The 19,243-nt window shown below is 37.3% G+C and overlaps 4 protein-coding genes across 5 annotated transcripts; all 4 read right to left on the reverse strand.

Moving 5' to 3' along the window:
- Window positions 1–14: 14 nt before the first annotated feature.
- Window positions 15–1,634, reverse strand: LOC112488007 (low affinity immunoglobulin epsilon Fc receptor-like). Its single transcript, XM_025061950.1, has 5 exons — window positions 1,542–1,634; window positions 1,281–1,400; window positions 854–1,195; window positions 684–766; window positions 15–268 (listed from the first exon to the last, which is right to left on the reverse strand). Exons 3-5 carry the CDS (start codon window positions 1,131–1,133, stop codon window positions 74–76), a joined length of 558 nt encoding a protein of 185 aa, XP_024917718.1. The 5' UTR covers window positions 1,134–1,195; window positions 1,281–1,400; window positions 1,542–1,634; the 3' UTR covers window positions 15–73.
- A 337-nt stretch (window positions 1,635–1,971) lies between these two features.
- On the reverse strand, window positions 1,972–3,560 carry LOC112488025 (C-type mannose receptor 2-like). Its single transcript, XM_025062077.1, has 4 exons — window positions 3,327–3,560; window positions 3,113–3,219; window positions 2,901–3,019; window positions 1,972–2,799 (listed from the first exon to the last, which is right to left on the reverse strand). Exons 1-4 carry the CDS (start codon window positions 3,558–3,560, stop codon window positions 2,603–2,605), a joined length of 657 nt encoding a protein of 218 aa, XP_024917845.1. The 3' UTR covers window positions 1,972–2,602.
- Window positions 3,561–4,057: 497 nt separating this feature from the next.
- On the reverse strand, window positions 4,058–6,688 carry LOC103390417 (perlucin-like protein). The gene is made up of 4 exons (XM_025061949.1): window positions 6,345–6,688; window positions 4,650–4,795; window positions 4,440–4,552; window positions 4,058–4,359 (listed from the first exon to the last, which is right to left on the reverse strand). Exons 1-4 carry the CDS (start codon window positions 6,403–6,405, stop codon window positions 4,182–4,184), a joined length of 498 nt encoding a protein of 165 aa, XP_024917717.1. The 5' UTR covers window positions 6,406–6,688; the 3' UTR covers window positions 4,058–4,181.
- A 2,571-nt stretch (window positions 6,689–9,259) lies between these two features.
- klhl8 (kelch-like family member 8) lies at window positions 9,260–17,349 on the reverse strand. Of its 2 annotated transcripts, XM_017038480.2 has the most exons (13): window positions 16,960–16,990; window positions 15,548–15,587; window positions 14,366–14,585; window positions 14,161–14,222; window positions 13,188–13,353; window positions 12,748–13,068; window positions 12,464–12,650; window positions 11,923–12,066; window positions 11,563–11,674; window positions 10,843–11,011; window positions 10,595–10,754; window positions 9,853–10,054; window positions 9,260–9,668 (listed from the first exon to the last, which is right to left on the reverse strand). In XM_017038480.2, the coding sequence occupies exons 3-13, from the start codon at window positions 14,561–14,563 to the stop codon at window positions 9,545–9,547; spliced, it is 1,845 nt and encodes a 614-aa protein (XP_016893969.1). In that variant the 5' UTR covers window positions 14,564–14,585; window positions 15,548–15,587; window positions 16,960–16,990; the 3' UTR covers window positions 9,260–9,544. The 2 variants fall into 2 exon arrangements, with proteins under 2 accessions (XP_016893969.1, XP_008324456.1); XM_008326234.3 differs by lacking the exon at window positions 15,548–15,587 and having other exon boundaries at window positions 16,960–17,349.
- Between the last annotated feature and the right edge of the window lie 1,894 nt (window positions 17,350–19,243).

Genomic DNA, 19,243 nt, shown 5'->3' on the forward strand with positions numbered 1-19,243 from the left:
GAAGCTGACCTGGCCCAGATGTCGGGGGCTGAGGAGGAGGACCTGCTCCTTTGGCTGCGGATTTCAAAGAACATTAAGTCAAAGGGAAGAGCATTGAGGTTTTGACTAGTGAGAGTGTCAGACCTTTTTTGCAGACATATTCCTTTGAGGCAGTGCAGATGTCATCGTTGAGCTTCCCAGCGTTCTGGTGGTTCATCCCTCGGATGTGGACACAGTCCTCATTGTTCTGCAAGTTGTCAGGCTGGTTGGGTTCCCACAGAACAAAGTCCTGAGAGACGCACAGCACAACGCAACAGATCAGCTCAGAGCAAAATAGTCAAAATAATCCTCTGCAGCGCCCCCTGTTGGTAGATAGGATTGTTGACGCCCCCACCAACACAAGTTGACACATTAGGATGTTTTAAGACAGCAGATTAATAGTTTAACTGTGCAGAGGTAAAATGAGGCGATCACATTGTACCAAACCCCCCCTTTTTTTTAACCAAAACACCAGTGCCCTCTAGCAGCTGTCAGTGTGAAAATAACAAATGTGAAATATATTTTAATATATAGGTCGCACCTAAGTATAAGTTGCAAACCCAGCCAAAGGAGTGAAAAAAAGTGTGACTTATAGTCCAGAAAATTCAGTATTTTTAAATTAATTTCTTGGGTATAACAGAGGACCCGTCCATCTTATTACTCACCACAGGAGTTCCATCGGTGTACACCCACTGGTTTTCAACATGGATGTCGTTCAGTCCAGTCCAGGCCTCTGCCGGCATGTGGGCTGCAGATTAACCAATAGGGATGTTGATTAGAATTCCAAAGTATTCTTTTTATTATTGACTTGAGTTAAGCACAGGTGGCTGCTGACCAGTCAGAAAGCTGAGCTCTTCTTCTGAATGGAAGCTGACCAGGTGACCCTGCTCACTGGTACAGTGATCCTCAGCATCTTGCCAACTTTTCACTGTCTCTGTCTCAAAGTGATAACAGAAGTCTCTGTACAGCAGATACCCGTTGTCACAGTGGGAGTCTGCAGGGAACATGAAGCACCTGTAAATACTAAATGTTTTTAACAGTGCTGTGTTGGAAAATGATTGTTGATCCCACTGACCAGGAGCTGGAGTTGGTTTAGGATTCTGTCCACCTGTCATCTCACAGATGTAACCGAGGCTCCTGAAGCAGTTGGTGGTTTCCCACGGGCCGTCATAGTTTCCTGCAACAGAGTTTTGAACTTGGCTGGTGCAGAAAAAAACGTGTTAAATTAATCTGAGAAAAGACGTTTCAGTGTCAGTCCTTACCTGTGAAGATCTGCCCACAGTCCCAGATACCTACGGTGTTCACTGGCCAACCAGGACCATAGTTAGAAAACTGAACCGTGCTTTTATCCACCCATTTGAATTCTCCATCTTTGTCCTTATCTGGTAATACCAGTGTAAAATATAGATAAATATGTCACAAATAATATACAATTAAGACATAAAATCTCCTTGTATTCTGTATGTTGCTCGATAAGAAGTAAAAAAGTCAACAATAACAATAGAAAAAAATCTATTGTTAACCTGAAAGACCGATCCAAATGTCAGGAATGTCCACTTGGTGGAAGTCAGGGAGTTTGCCATTGATGAAGTACTGTTCGTCCTGACTGCAAAATATATATATATATATATATATTAATCACAACCATTAGTAAATAATTTAGTAAATAATCTATCTATCTATCTATCTATCTATCCATCTATCCATCTATCCATCTATCTATCTATCTATCTATCTATCTATCTGTCTATCTGTTTGTCTGTCTGTCTGTCAGCCATGTTCCCTTCTGTATTCTGTGTCATGTTTTACCTCCATCTTTGTTTTTTGATTGGCTGCCTCTGCCCAATATCTTTCACCTGTGTTCTTCCCCTGGCTTCACTCTCTGTTCATCACTGCTCACGTGGTTTACCAACCACGCTGCCCTTGTACTTTCATTCACAGACTTTGTAAGTACCTTGTCTTCTAGTTTAGACTTTTTTATACTCAGAGTAAACTGTACTGAGGTTCTGTAGCCTGCTTTCAAACACCAACTTCATGATATAGTTTAGCCACTTAGCCTGCTAGCTTCTTTGAGGGAATGTTTAAGTTCTGAAAACTCGAGTTATGTTTATGCTGAATTGTGTAATAAAAACGAATTGATAAAATTTTATGAAAATCAACCATTTATGACATTTCCAATGGGGCTACAGGAAGTATGGACATATGTGTCAGATGATGCTAAGCTACTGTTTAAACCCCAAAGAAGCTACAAAGATAGCACATGTAGCTAACCTGGGCTATGGAAACTGCCTTTACTGTACCCCTAAGACTAATGGCATACTTTTATATATACATTTTCAATTTTTTCGAGAATTGAAGGAGGCCAGATGGGGGGAAAAAAAAGTTCTAAGTTTGTCTGAAATTAAGCTCTTACATTTCTGTTTCTCAGAATTTTGTAAAATGCTTATTTTATGATATTTCATGCATTGTATTAGTGTATATTAGTTCTTAAAATAGCTACTTGACAGCATAGCTACAGTATATCACAGATGTTTATGGTATTTTATTAATTTGTTAGCAGTTACAGACCAGTTTTAATATGGGATTAAGATACAAGTAAATGGGGTTTTAACATCAGCAATGCTAACAGTAAAGTCAGTTCATACCTGTTGATGATGAGTAAGTGAGCCCCCACATCAGAGCACCTGGTGAAGGCCTCGTGCCATGTGGTCAGAAGATTAATATTACTGACCAACCAGTAACAACTGCCAGAGAAGCTCAGCCAGCCAGAAGGACAAATGGCTGCAAATTACATAGGGAAGAAATAAAATAAAATAAAAATTCAAATCCATTCTATGCATAAAACTGAAACTTGTTCTTTTTTCTTTTTTTCTTTATCTTACTGTTTAGTGGTCGTTTACACATGTATGGGCGCTCATATCTGCACTGGTGTGAGCGCCATTTCCCATAATCACCAGATGAATCTTTGATGACTGCAGCACATGAGCCTGACTGCTGATCACTGTTTAGGAAAAGACGTGTGTGAATCAAAACTGCACACACATTTATTACTAATTAATTCTAATTATGGTGTCTTGGTACAGTTAAGTCTTACACCGTAGGTTCACCAGTAGCCCAGTTTGTGTAAGAGGCTGTGACTGAGTCAGACCATTTAAACTGGGTGTTTCCTGCAGTAACTTGACAAGAAATCTGGGTGCACGTCTGAAGGAGGAAAACAAACTCATCTTTATGCTGATAATAAGAAATATCGTGTAAAAAACAAAACAAAAAAATAACCAAACAAATTTGCATTTTTCATTTCCTCTCACCAGTGTGGAGAATCCAATCCAAGGGTCCAACATTGAATTGTCCAACTGTCCCAGCAGGAACTGCTGCTCTTCTGTGTTGACTATGGACACCAGGTCTCCTCCTTCTTGCACACAATCATGTCTGGCAGCGTTCCAAGTCTTCCTGGCGTCGGCCTTGAACTTGTAGCAGTTTGAGCCGAATGGTGTCCAGCCAGCGCTGAGATCACACTGTGGACTAGGATTGGCTGAGGACATGAAACATGAAGTAAAGGTAAGGCTTATTTCTGATTTATGTGTTAAGATAGGATTCCACTCATGTATGTATTACTCCTGAGCAATAATAATAATAATAACCATGTTTCTAAATGTTGGGGAAATGTGTTCTGACCAAAGAGTTTCTAAACATCAAAAAGTTAGTTTTGGATAAAAATGATGAAATTCTACTCTAGCAGACAACAGTAGACAAGGTTGGTACTTCCTGTGTTGTTTGGAATGATATATATTCTCCTATCCATGCCTAACAAAAATACATACTACAACAGAAAATATTCAACTAATCCTGTAAACTGTACCTTTAAACCAGTGTTTCCCAAACTTGTTTTTCTGGGGACCCATAGTTTAAAAGTCACAAATCTTCCCGACCCAAGTCAATAAACATTATTTGTAAACTCCTGGAAAACATGATGTGAGACGACCTAAAAATAAAGTCTCTTGCGACCCCTCTGAGGGTTGCAACCCAGTCTTTGGGAAACAATGCTTTAAACAACAAAAAAGGAACCAGAGGGGACAAACTTCTTACAATAATTCATGATCCTTTGTTACTAAGTACTATGGTGCAATTCAAATTATAAAAAAACACCACAGGTTTAAATGTATTTAAAAAGAGAGAGAATTAAAAAGAGCATTTTTGTAGGTTAACGTACGATTGACATGTTTGCAGATGTACTTTCTCTCACTACTGCACTTGTCATCATTCCATTGTCCATAGTTGTATCCTACCACCTGACCACAGTCTTCATCATCCCAGTTATCAGGCTGTCCGTGCATCCAGTAACTGTGCAGAAAAAAAAATCTGTCAGAAATAAACACATCATTTGGATGATTGACGGGTTAGTTGATCGTAGTAGTACTTACGACAGATGTTCTATGAACTGCGTTCCATCACTCCACTGATAGACTCCCTCTGTGACCCGGTCATTCAGACCAAACCAGTAGATGTCCGATCCGATTTGTGTTCTCAGCCACATCTACAGATAATTCACAACAATACAGTAACCTAGTACGACATACATGTGGGACATGGTATTCAGTACTTCAACAACTTGCTGCCGTGTTTTTCCTCACCCTCTCTTGAATGTCCTGAATACTCATTAAGTTACTCCTCTGCCCCAGACAGTATGCATTAGCGTCCAGCCAGGACTTTTGATCCGTTGAAAAATAGTAACAATTGTTCTTATATATCCTCCAGCCGGCGTGACACTGGCACTGAGCTGAAAATACATTGTGAATAAAAAATAGATCTGAGGATTTGCAGTAACACACGTTAAAACACAGACTATGGAAAAAAAGAGACAATTTTGTTTAAGTTTTTTTTTTTGTTGCAAATGGTAGGCTCTTTTTTAAGTTTTTGGGAAAATGCTATTACTATGCTAATATTATGTAGCAGTGTTGCTAGTCTATTTTGTTTACTAATGTGACCTACTCTATAAAATATTTATGTATATATACATATATATATATAACACACACATATTTGCACACTGAATACCTTCTGGCCAATTATATATATTAAAAATTGTATTTGTAAAAATATAAATATAAAACACACACACACACAAATTGTATTTGTAAATTTTTTTTTAGCTATTTTCTGACTGACTTTTCTGTCTTGGCTAACCTCCTAAGCTACATTTGGGCTAACTATGTGATATCGCCAGGGGTTAAAATATAGCAATGCGTGCTATATTTTGGCTAATATATATATTTCTCAAGATTTGGGCTAAATCATAATTTATATTTATAATTTAATATTATATAGCCTCTGTGCACCGCAAAGAAAATGGAATTAAAAGGTGATTTAAAGCCTAATCCTTGACTTTTCTAGTAAAATAAAACAATTTCAATATCCCACTCTATGTTCAGAGGAGTTAGTATATCAACTATATCAGCGTTTAATTTGATGATCCATTTTAATATACCATTTGATTATTATTAGGGTTTTTATAAGAAACAAAACCTAATCTTTTCTTCTTAATGTTTTAGATTTGTAAAAGCCCAAAGTCTTGGATATGAACTCAATAAACAGTTTTACGTTTGTTGTAATGCATAGTTTGCAGTAACTTTAGTAGCTCAGTAGAACCAAGTAATCTGATTACCATTTTCTAAGTCAGCAGTAAAAAGATGCACAGTCATTTGTGTGAACGTCCATCATAAAAGTCTCATGACACTTCCAGTCACATCGGTCAAATCGCAGACAAATATGTGGACAATGTTTGACTTTAACAACTTCAGAGACACCACACAGTCACATGATTCTCAGTACAGACTCTCAGTAAAGATTTGTTATTTATTGTTTATTTTCTTTTCAATTCTTTGTAGCGGATTATGGTAAACGTACAACTATAGCACAACAGTCTAAGATGTCAGACAGTACAGGGACGCATTTGAACCATCAGTATCACCATCATCACTACTTTATTTGAATTTATTCTTAACATTTGTTTATTTATTTAAATGTATTTTTCATTACTGTGGTTCAGTCAGGTTTAATACAAACTAAGAAATGTAAAACTTCAAAGTTACTCTCACTAAAAACGCATCAAAACAGCGTATGTTAGGTGTAATGTGTTGATTATCCTCCAATCCAATGTAGCGTTTACCCCCCATCCAAAAAACTGTATCTAAAACCAAAATGTCACCACTTTAAAAGACGAACACCTATAGAAACTCTAGAAATATCAGACATTTCAATATTTCAATATTTTAACTAAATATAATTGGGTGTTTCGATCATCGTTTTCAAATTAATACTGAACTTACCTGTGACAAAGAGAGCAGCGAAGCCGAGCAGCCACAGAAAACAGCTCTGATCTCCGTCCATGTTTTGTTTTTTTTGTTTGTTTTGTTTTAATTAACCTGTGGTGATGAGTTGTTCCTCATCCTACAGCTGTAGTTGTTGTTTATATCTGTGTCCACTCCTGCAGCAGACACTGTGTGTGTGCGTGTGTGTGTGTGTGTGTGTGTGTGTAAGGTCAGGTTCCGTCTGTCTGTGTTCCCACGTCTGAGCATCTTTTCTGCACTTCATCACCTTTTCAGCATCAGTCCAGGGTCCAAAGACTGAAAGCAGTAAAATGCATCATTCTGACGTCTACACTAGAATAACATCCTCATGTGTTTTGCTTGTTTATAAAAAATAATCAGTGATAAAAAGACAAACAGTCGTATTTAAAATATTCTTTCATATTTTAAAATAAATTTAAAATAAATGTTAATTTACTATTTTAAATATATGAACAGTATATTTCTCACATACAAATACTCAGAGACACACATACAGTACCACCATATAAGGTCGACTACAGTAAAGCTAAACAATTCAAATAACACAAAAAACACATTCTATAGTAAATGCCTTAATATAGAAAAAATGTTTAATTATGCAAGCTAAAAGGCCTTAAACTATTAACTTATTTGTTAGCCAAAACATTAGCATTAACGCATTATGTTAATAGTATACAGAAAACAGTGTGTCTATGGAGAGTGACGTGTCAATAATCATTTATGTGTGTGAAAAATGTAAATCCAGTTCATGATAAAGTGATGGTGAGTGAATATATCACAGCGAAACCACAAAGTCCAACAGACGTCGTATAACAACCACATGACGACTGTCAATAAGCTGCGCTGCACAGTTACTCTTTAACCGACTTTAATAGAACAATCAGTAGATATGACATGTTAATGAACTCAATCTGGAGATTCTATTGGCTCTAAGACAACGGGATGAAAGCTTTTATCATTCAGTTGTATAATTGAATGTCTAATAAAACAAAGCAGCCAACCATATACCATCAAATACTCGATACTGAATTAACTAATTCAGATGCCATAAAAACTACTTCCGTGCTGATCCAACACAACGTTTGTGGATCAGTTTAGCAATCACTCAGAATTAATGTTACTGCGCTTGAAGTACTACAGGATTGAAAGTCATACGGAAGTAGATTTGTGATTAAGTGTAAAAACTGTATTCATTTTTAATCTTATTTATGTTTGTTTAAAAAACAGTCAGATTGAATTAGGTCGCAGAGTTTAACCAATGCTAAGTGGCTGAAGTGGCTGTTATAAATATGTTTATTATATATTTATATTAAATTTAAAAAAAGTCCCAACAAATACAGTATATTTTCAATTCTTAAATTATCCTGAGTGTAACACCCACTACTAAAGTAAAATAATAATATTAATAATAATAATAAAAACACAAAAACATTTCAACAGAGAATACACAACTTTATTCTACTAATATATATCAGTACCACGAGAATAAAAAGCACTAGAAGGAAGTACAACAGAAATATCACGGTAATTTCTACAAAAGACTTTTTTACCTGGCTCATTTGTTAACACCCTTGGCAACAAATTTAGTTCAACAATAGAAATTGTAATTGTAATTGCACAATTATATCTACACCTTTAGTGTGAACCATTATATATATGTGTATATATATATATATTTACTGTATTTTTTTTTATTATAGTCTTTTCAGCCTAAACAAACCCGTCAGTATCTCGATTCTCTCAGATATGGCAGATATCAGCATGGGTGATAAATAAACATCTCTAAACTCCAACACACCCAGGTGAAATTCTATAGTTAGGACAAAAATATATCTCCACTTCTTGTTTATTTAAAAAACAAATAGTGCACAGCAATGGATTAGTTTTCAAAAGTAAAAAAACCCAAAAAAACAACAAAGGTAACACATGTCCATACATAGAAAAAGTCCATATATTAAAATATAAACCGACTCATCTGAAGAGATAAATCCAGACTGAATTATTATTAAACACATTAAAAAAAATCTGACTGGAATCACAGACAGCCCAGCTATCAATATCAACATCACTAAAAATCTACAACAGTCCTCATTAATGAGGTCCGGGTGAGAACAGCTGATGCACACGTTAGTGTTTGGCACTTGCATCCGTTTCAATTGCATGTTTGGACGTTTGACGTACGACCCAGACTCGGATTTGTCGGAGTCGGCCGTATAATGATTGTTCACACATAATTACAGTCAGATGCCGGAAATGCACAGTTTGATTCTGTTTCACAGCAGCAGCTACAGGGGATTGTATAGAATTCTGGATTGTAGATTTAAAAAGCCTACACTCAGAGAAAGATGAGTCCACGATGATTCTCAACATGTGGTACGTGTACCAGCAGTGGTACTTTGTACCCTGCTTTAGTGATATATATTAAAAAAATTATTTTTCAGGTTGAGGTACTGGGTTATAAAATACTCACCCTAAGAGTCCTACTTCATTCTGCAGTATTTTTGGCAGCTAAAAATGCTAATCTTATTACTGACAGCCTGGTCAGCCTGTGCTGCAGTATTGTAACGTTGGTCCTACTGGTGGTACCTGATGAGCCTTGTAGATAAACATTTTTAGAACCTGAAAAAAATCTGATAGATTCCTTAACAACCTGGACATGAACTGGTAGAAAAATTGTTTTTAGCATTTTGGTGTCACCTGTATGAAATCCTCTACAGAGCTCTGGAGTGATCTGGTGATAGTCTCAAGGATTTAGTTTTTATAGTGGCTCACTACAGAGCCGTTGTGTATACAGTTGACTCAGCAGTTAAACCAGACTCTCCTCTCCTTGTCAGAGTACAGCAGTGAACTCTTTTCCCTTTGAGAAGTCAAAACGTTATCAAAGTTGATGAACTCTTTTCCCTTTGAGAAGTCAAATCTTTATCAAAGTTGAGCCTCGTGAAATAAAAAAAAAAAACACAGTACAAAACAATACATCACTGATCACAAAAAAACTGTCTTCAAATGTCAGGAATAATGTACTGAATGGGTCGGGTTAGAGAGGAGAGGAGTTCAGATCAGTCAGCGCTGCTGTGGACCAGCTGTAGGTCAGACCATTTGTCTGGTTTGTGTTAGGAGCTTGTGCAGCGACCTGATCTACAGATGACCCAAGCAGTCTGTCTGTCACATGGCCGTAATTGTCACATACAGTTGACCACGTTGCTGGAGCCCTGGCCGATGTCCCTGATCTGGCTGACGTGAGATGAACAAACGGCAACTCCGGCTCCGGCACGGCAGTGAGACACTGAACCAACCAGCTCCCACCTGAAGAGCAAACACACGCAAATGTCATTACAGAACACTAAAACAAAGCTTTAAAATGTTGTGAAAAAACAGAAAATAAAAAATAACAACCTGCAATACATTTATCTTCAGTTACTTTTAGTGTAGAGGTTCTGGAGTGTGATCTAATGACACAGCTCCTCGTCTTCACCTCCTGCTCTTTTACCTGTTCATTCGAGGTTCAAAAGCCTCCACTGTGTTCAGGTAGATGTTCCCGTTGTGGCCGCCGACAGCAAAGACCCTTCCCATTACAGTAGCAACGCCCACACCTCCACGTGGAGTGGTCAGCTCGGACACATATTCCCAGTGGTGCGTTCGTGGGTCAAATCTCTCCACGGAGCTGAGAGGAGAGTTGTCATCAAAACCACCTGTAGAACAAGGAAAATGTTTGAAATGGGACAAATGGAGTTATATAAACTCCAAATACAAGAAACTCAAGAGAGACAGCAAAACGTTGTTGAACTTGAATGACTCTTTACCTAAAGCTGGTGCTAAAGAAACACTTGAACTTTGTTAAACAGTTACCAGATCAGTAAAAACACCAACTCTCATCTTTCATACTGTTGTGTATTAAATGATACGGTGTGTGTTCTGTAGTCATGTGACAGAGGTGTATCCAAATACACCAGCCTTGGAAGATGAGGTATAACTACTACTATGTATAGTACTGTATAAACAATAACTTTTTAAATCAGAGCAATACAGAGAAATAACAAACGTATAAATATTATAAATATTTTTTATGACTCTCTCTCTCTCTGTCTATCTATATATATATATATATATATATATATATAAATATATATATATTTGTGCAAAATTTCTGAGGGAAGAGAATTAAATTTAGCTTAACAAATACCAATTTTCTAATGTGCTTTTTTCTTTTTGTTCTTTTTTTATTTCCTCACCAACTACATAGAGGCAGCCGTTCAGTTTGCTGACTCCATTTCCAGCTCGTCGTTGTCCCATCTCACAGACCTCCGTCCATTTGTTCAGGTGTGGATTGTAGCGCTCCACGCTGGAGAGTGAGGCCACGCCGTCGTTGCCCCCCACTGCATACACAAAATTCTGCCAGGAAGAGAAAAAAAAAACACAGAAGCAGTGAGTAGATATTTTACTTCAGTCACAATTTACTTGAATCCCTCTGTGTTCTCACCCCCAGTGCCACAGATCCCACTCCCCCTCTGGGGGTGTTCATGGGAGCCACGGCGCTCCAGCAGTCACTTTCAATGTCATATCGCTCCACGTCATTGAAGCAGGAGTTATCGTCCAGGCCTCCGATGGCATAGATCGGACCACCGAGAGTCGCCAGGGCTATACCCCTCCTAAAAAACAATAACAGTTCAATTAAAGCACTTGTGCTCTTATGGATTTTACTGAGTTTTTTTTAGTACAGCATCCAGAAACTGAGGATAGAAAAAATACAGGAAAATAGGTCAAAAACCAGTATTTTAATTTTAACTTATTTTGCTTGTTTTTTTTTCCATTCTCACCAGTGCTAACATGACAATAAAATGTTAAATGCACTCAAAATAATGTCAGTTTTTAATAAAGTTACTGTGGAAGTTTATCTGATTAATTATTAGGAAGAAGAAAATAAATTAGTGCTGCTTAGAGAGCTGGAACTGGAGAAACACAGATTGAACAGCTCTTCAGATCAGCAAAGTTGAAAGAATCCAATTAAAAAAACAGCAATACAAGAGAGTTCACATAAAAAACACAGTACTGGGCTGGTGCAATACACAGTATATGGTGCCAATGAAAACAGTAAACAGAGCAAAGTACAGTGGAGTGCACAGCAGATTCTGTCTCTTTTCATTTCCTAGGCTATGACTACAAATACAATATGAATACAAACGTCCTGGTCATTGGTTACCTCTTGGTGTTCATTGAAGCTTTCATCATCCACTTGTTAGTGAGGGGATCAAACATCTCCATGTCGCCCAAGTGCTCGTTACCATCATGACCTCCGACTGCGTAAACTTTACCTAAAATAGTGAAAATGACTTATGAAAATGTATTATCAGTGTATTGTGTTCATCTGTGCTGAATATATTTGTTTTAATCTGAAAACGCCTCTGCCACAAAGTTCTGGGCTTTTACTTTTTCAAATTTTCCTTTGTTCCTTTTTTAAGGAACGTATCTCTGCTGTATACATCGTCTGCCCTTTTTCTGCACCTATGGTGGTGTTGTACAGGTATCAATGACATTGGAGAGTAATCATCACCCTCCTCACCTCCTACAGATATCACCCCCACATGGCGACGTCTGCTGTTCATTTCAGGACCAAAGAACCAGCTGTTCTTAGTGACGGAGTAACACTCGATGCTGCGGAATGGGTCACCTGATCCTCCACGGCCACCAACGCAGAACAGAACCCCTGAGGGACGCATTTGAAAGGTCAGAATGTGAATACACATTATCATTTTATTTATTTTATTTTTTAATAATTTATCTTAAGAGGACATCAGTGACACCAAACCACTGATGTTATGGGGAAAAAAACATTTCTTGTGGATAATTATGTAGAAATTAGTGATTAACAAACCACACAAACCATGTGTCCACTGGATTACTTTGGCTCCCTCTAGTGGTGAGCAAGGGAAATTACTGTTTGGTTTGTGCTGCTGTATTTTACTGTTAATCATATTAATGTTGTTTTTTGGAGAGACAAATGTTCCCAGGGGTTGTAAAGTCTTGAGAGCAAACGGTCAAATGGCTTTAAGTATAGTAAAATGAGTCACTACTGAATCAAACGTTTTTAAAAAATCCAATACCTGCAGTGTGTTTCCTGGGAATGGTATTTACTGAGTACTCAAAGTCCGGCACGGTCTTGTTGCTCAGGTGGAGGTGATAGTTTCTGGCTTCATCCATCAGGTCACGACAGTTCAGGTTTCCTCTGATCATCTCTTCTTTTGCCACAGTTCCGGTCAGGAACTCTACTGGCAGCAGGGGGAGACGTACCTAAGGGATGATAATCCACAGTGGGATTATTTTATTAAAGTTCATTCTGTAAAAAAACATACATACTTAACAGAACAGGTGGAGGAACAACACCAACCTGGGACATGATCTGGTCCAGCCAGGCCTCGTGGTGCTGTGGGTTTGCCCTCAGCCATTTCACTGCTGCGTTGTACACTTGAGTCTCTGACTGGATGTTGAGGTCACTCGAGGACAGTAATGTACGTAGGTGTTGGGGGGACACGCACGTGAAGTCCTCGCACTCCATCACCTCGGTGAAATGCTCGCAGGCGTAGCGGTCAGCCATGTCCATCAGGTCCACGCGGTTGTGGCTCTCTGCGAACGTACGGACTGCGAGGCAGTTGCTGGGATGAAAGTGAGCCTTCATGTACTCGCAGCAGGCTCTGGCCACCAACTCCACCTGAGAGAACAGGAGGGTGAGAGCAAACAGAAAAAATGAAATTCAAGTCGAAACTCAACTCCTGTTCCTGAAAACAAACCCCGCTTGTTTTCACTGGGAATCTGAATAAATGTGATTACCTGAAGAATACAGGCAGCATACAGCAGAGGCTGGACATTGTCCACAGTTAACGTCAGCTTGGATGAGTAGGCAAAATTAACCAGGTCCTTAATGGCATCCCCATCAAAGTCTTTGATCTCGATCAGTTGCTGTTTGGCCTCTGACATCTCTGACAGAAACATGGCCCTGAGAGGTAGACATAGCCACAGATGTGAAACACAAGGACATAACCAAGGAACAGATATTTGTTTTTATTCATAAATGAACCATGAATGACAACTTTGGTCGTAAACAGTGAGATGAGATCAATCTTTGTCTGAGTCCAACAGAAAGAAAAGCTCATGGTAGACCAGTGGTTCTAAAACCTTCCTGCAGCCGTTTCCTTTTTGGATAGAACAATTGTTGACCTGCCCCCATGTTAACGTCAAAAATGTTTTGAAATTATTTCTGCAAATCGGCTACTTTAATTGAGAAACGGAAAAAAAAAAGCATCAGGGCAATGTTCCCAATAAGGGAAGAAAATATTATAAGTTAGATCCTCTACAATAGCTCTGTGCTTTGGGAACCACTGTCTAAGGTCAACATTCCACATAATCCCATAGGTTTAAATGGAGTCTAATAGCCTCTATTTTTGGAGCAGTAGTGAGAGTGTTTGTTTTAATAAGGGCATCTGAGAACAAAAGGTCTCTGGGATCAGATCTTGGTTCATCTGATCCTTAAATTAGGGAACACCCTGCTCTCTCTCAGCATCATCTGATCCTGTTAGGAATCCTGTTCCTCCACTTAACAGAACAATAAGTTAAAATGTATGGGCAGATTAATTAGTTAAAGACTTCCCTTGTAACTAGAGACTCTCCACTTTTCCCTTATATACTGTACATGTCACTGTGCCTTCCAATTGTTAACAGCTGGAATTGCACCAGTAACCTTTGTAGCACATGTGAGTTATATACTGTATATATTTAGAAAAACATGAGAAAAAATGTAACATACCTGAAGTAAGGGATGACACAAGCCAGCACCAGCTTGTGGCATGGTATTAGCTTACTGCCAACCTGAAAGAACAAAACAAAACAAAATATATGTATACATATATTAAATAGCATTACTTCATTTTATTGAAACACGTATGTCAATCCACTCAGTTAAATGCAATAAAAAGTGAAAACCAAATTCAACACAGCGTGTCCTACTGCACCTTGAGTGTGACGTCACAAAGTTCTCCTACTTCGTAGAAGTGTCTGAGGGAGTTATGGAAGTCCTTCCACGCCTCATTGGCCTCAAAGACAAAGGAGCCGTCAGGGTCGCAGTCGGCCTTCAGAGACCTGCTTCCAGGCCGCTTCTCCTTGGACTTCAGTTGCTTGGCATGGTCTGGCACCACGTCCCCTGGTGCCATTGCTGGCTACAGGAAACAAAACCTTCAACAGAGATGAGACTGATAAATATCTAATAGACTGGACTAGGCAGCAGTGGCCAACGTTTTATAAATAGTTTATATGTGAAACTATTGATTGAATCTCACCTGGAAAATCTTTCAGAGGTCAACAACAATTTAGCTTTAAAAATAATTAGATTACATTGTAGCTCTTGAATAGAAAAATATCCGCATTTCTATTCCAAATTACTTTCAGACAAAACTCACACATTTAAGAACTTTGTGACTTTAAGAATTATATACAGAAGTTAACATTCTAGATTTTTGGAACAAATGTCTTCAGTCCATAAATCTTACAAAAAAATCTAAAATTTCAGACTATTAAAAACAATTGTTAGTTACAGCCGTATTTGAAAACTATTGTATGAAAAAAAAACATAAATGAGTATGACTTTGTAGAAATGTGTGATAAGGCAAGATAATAGAAACCTTAAATGAAAACATAATAAACAACACTGAAAAGATGAAACCATAAAGATGATGTCTACGGAATGTATACAAATGTATCCTGTTTTAAAAGAACAGAAATGAGGAAAAACCTTGTTAGAAGTTCAGGATTAGAACGTCACACTGTGAGTGTGAGTATATATGTATTCACCTCGTGTCAATAGGTGAAGCATCGACAGTCGAAATAGTGGAAAATTACTTTTCTTTTTTCACTCTCTGTGTCTCTAGACTTGGCAGTTTGTTTAAAACGGGACTTTGAAGAATAACACACAAGTTCAATTGTTTATATTATTGAAAAGGCTTTTTTTCCCTCATTCGAAAAACATAATTTTGTTTTATGCCAAGTACGTAGCTTTGTTCCAGCTGAGCAAGTTTGGTCAGAATTATTTTTACTTGTTGAGCAAATGGTGCGGCTAAAAACAAAACCACTAAATTAAGATTAGCTCACAGAGCAAATGCAACATTTATAAAAACGCAATCAAAATCATAGATTCCTACCGATCGCAGAGTCTGGTGAAAAGTCTCTCTTGATGAGTGACTACAGTTGAGAAGAGATGAAGTGAGAACACAGCTTCACTGACACCTTACAGATGACATTCTGTCTCGCTTTAACGTTTTGCCTCATAGAATGAATGGACTCTTTGTGTTGCCCCCTCATCACTAGTCCTCTCAGCAATGAGAGCAAATCATTTAGTGCCATAATATCGTATGCAGCAGTGATTACCAGTGATATAAAATGGAAGGTCATTGTAACAATAAAAAGACATTGTGTGCAGAAAATTATCTATATGCACATTCTGTGTTTTCTATACAATAGAGCAGTGGTGTCAAACTCAAATTCACAATGGGCCAAAAGTAAAAACTGGAACAAAGTCATGGGCCAAACTTAATATGTGCATCGTTTCCCTTTTCCTGTTGAATTTTATTCATGTGGAAATGTAATGGTGGGCCAGCTCTAATACACAGTTGATATGATCATTTTGAAATCCTGTGCAATAGAGAGACGGCCACATTGTGGATGACAAATCACTACACTCAGGCAGTACTGACCTGAATGATCATTGGTTTATTTTCTGCACAACTCATAAATGACAAGTTTGGTCAATCTGTCAATCAGTGTTTATTTAAACTTTAAGCAACATTTAAGTACTTTAATAATTTAAATTTAAAGTATTTTGTCTTACTATGTTTTAAAATGTAAATTCTTCTTTCAAGCAAACGTTTTAATACACTAGAATTAGAATTATATTTTTATGTATTTTGTGTATGCACTCATAATATATGGCAATTCAAATATATTAATCTCTATATTTCATATACTGAATTACTTATTACTAGACTTATGTCATTTTGGACACGCCAATACTGTATGACGACTTTATAACAAGTAATCGACTTTGGTAGCTACTTCCGGAAAGTGTAACATGTAGAGATTAAAGAATACAAATTTCCAGACGATTTCTATAAAACGAATCTTCGTGTGAGTGATGTTTAGCATTCTCATTAATTCAACACAGTTGTTTTATGTTGATTCAATTTAATTGAAACGCCAAAAACGTTCTTAAAGGCACTATTGTTTCACAGAGAAATCTCATTTTTAATAAACACCTAAATGAAGAGAAGCCAGTTCACGACAACAGTATGGAGAGAAAGCATAATAACGAATTCGTACATATTTATAGGTCAACAAAATATCAACTGTCCCATATTTTCTTCTAATGAATACCAATTTGTATCTATTTGTAGTACACTTTTGGCTATGCTATTAGGCTAACATCGGCAACGAAACATGCTAGCAATTACCAAATATTACCGATACAGAAATGCGGTTCAAAACGTCACGTGTGAACCTGAACCTGTCCATAAGACACGATACAGTAATTGCGTGAAAAAGTATTGATAAAATATACCTCATATCGCAGTGATAATTTCAGAATCCCCGGCTTATTCAGTATGGAATGTTTGTTGTGGCTTCTGGTGCATTGTGGGTATTGTAGTTTTAAATATTCACCCGAACAGAGAGAATGTGCTATTCAATGTAGACATTTGAAGAACAGCAGAGTGGCGAACTACTTTGTGATTTTGTTAGGGTTAGTGTTAGTTCGAACGATCCTGGTTAGTCGTCTATAATGTCGTTTTTTATTTGGTTAACTTTCGCATCGCGTTGTCTTGTGTGTGTTCATATAAGGATGAACTTCAGTTAATATGTAATAGTAATATATTAATGTTTAAGTCATCGTTTGCGTTTATAACTTTTTTTTTCTTTTTTTCTATTTTTTCTTAAAGACTGCCACAGTATGAGAATGAGCACGCAAGTGCTGTCATCTAGTGGTTCATAGATGTATGTTTTTTTAACTTAAGTAAGTCAAGTCGAAGTGCAGTTTTATTTATCTTTTGTTTTAGTTTTGATTTGAAAGCTTTTACCAAGATAACTCAAGACCTGCTGAAAACCTTACCATTAAACATGAAACGTGAAATCTTACTTTTATTATTATTATTATTGCTATATATCTTTTGTATTTCTGAAGCAAAGTCATTGGGGGGGTAGTATAGGTGATGTTAAATAAGCAGACAGATGACAGTGTAACAGAAACTGTTCATTGTAAAGCCTGACAAAAAATGGCTCATAATTGTATATATGAGTGTGGTCGTATATTTTTTTATTTAGTTATGTTGAAATTAAGCAATATTGTGGATGTTACTGTAGGGTATTGGTTCTCCCTACGACCCTTCCCAAGACTTGATAGTAGAGTACATAATAATATAAAACTATGACCATTATAAATAGACTCAAAACATGACTCAGAAGAACAGTGTGGCAAAAGTGAAGTAAGGAGGAAGTAGAAGTAGTAGTAGGAAGTAGATTACTATTTGACTGTAAACCAAAAAAAAAACCCAGGAACACACCCTATCTGACACAGGTCCACATCCCATTTGTTTGGCTAGTTTAGACACTCGGCTGTGCATAGTTTACAATTGGTACAATGTCCTTTGATGACCTAAATCTGGGTATAGGTGTCAAACCAAACGTATCTTATTTGCAAACTTAAACCAAAGACCACCTTGGATGAGAGGCGAAACGTCTTCTTTGAGAAAATGTCACATTCACAGTTGCGTAAAAGAACTCCTTGCCATAAGAATTGTTTATTAGCAAAGAAAAGATTTAATAATTGATTGATTGAAGCTGGGCTTGTACAACAGAAGTGGGCCAAGAATGGTGCCTTGAGGAATTACATGAATATTAGAAAGAGAAAAAAAAAAGATCTCTAACCCTTCAAATACATTTTAATCACATTTACATAAAAACACATTAATTTTGAAATCTAATAAACTAAGATCCAGTAACATCAAAAATCAGGCTTTAGACGTGTCTTTGTTAAATGTATTTTAGTTTGTGTTATTTAATGGATTCAGTCTCAATACTGTGATTTGGTTCAAATACAGCTAGTGACATCAGTGGGTGATGATGACTATATCTACATATGTAACCAGAGAGCTGTCAACGCACACCAGTAAGAATGCCAGGGCGAATCTTAAGTAGGTCACAAACACACACACACACACAAACACAAACACACTCAGACGACAGCAAAGAAAAATATTGCGTCCGCTAATTATTACTCTTCAAATGCATTTGCGCAATTTCCCATTCTGTTGTTGTAGATGAAACAATCACACAGTGATTAGCTGTGCAGCACAGTAATCAGTGGAGAGATCAACACCTTTGCACCGTGTCTACACCCTTCTGATCATGTGAACTTGTCATGTGCACGGCTGCTGTTGTGAGAACTGTGTGTGTGAGAACTGTTCCCATTGTTTTCATGTGGTTTTGTCACACGATCTATGTAAAACGTACATAAAGTATCAGTGCTTCAGCAGTGAACTGAGAGTACAGTACATTCAATTCTGATTGTTACATGTATGTCGTGGTTTGTGTTCTTGTGATACTGTGAAGAATGTCTGTGAGTTACAGTACAGGGAGTTCTGTACATGTATCCCTGTGTAAACACTCTTTTATATTTATATACACTAATACTCTGGTGTATTACATGATAAGTAGCTGTGAAAGAGGCAATATTTACTCAATAGTTTTTGCGTGACAAATCCCCAGATAGATAAAAAATACATTCAATCAACGTACTAAATTGTTTTAATGTTACATCTGTAATTTTTACAGTTTCTAAAAGTAATATT

This window comes from Cynoglossus semilaevis, chromosome 14 (assembly GCF_000523025.1).
Source record: "Cynoglossus semilaevis isolate Cse_v1.0 chromosome 14, Cse_v1.0, whole genome shotgun sequence".
In the NCBI taxonomy this organism is placed as follows: Eukaryota; Metazoa; Chordata; class Actinopteri; order Pleuronectiformes; family Cynoglossidae; genus Cynoglossus; species Cynoglossus semilaevis.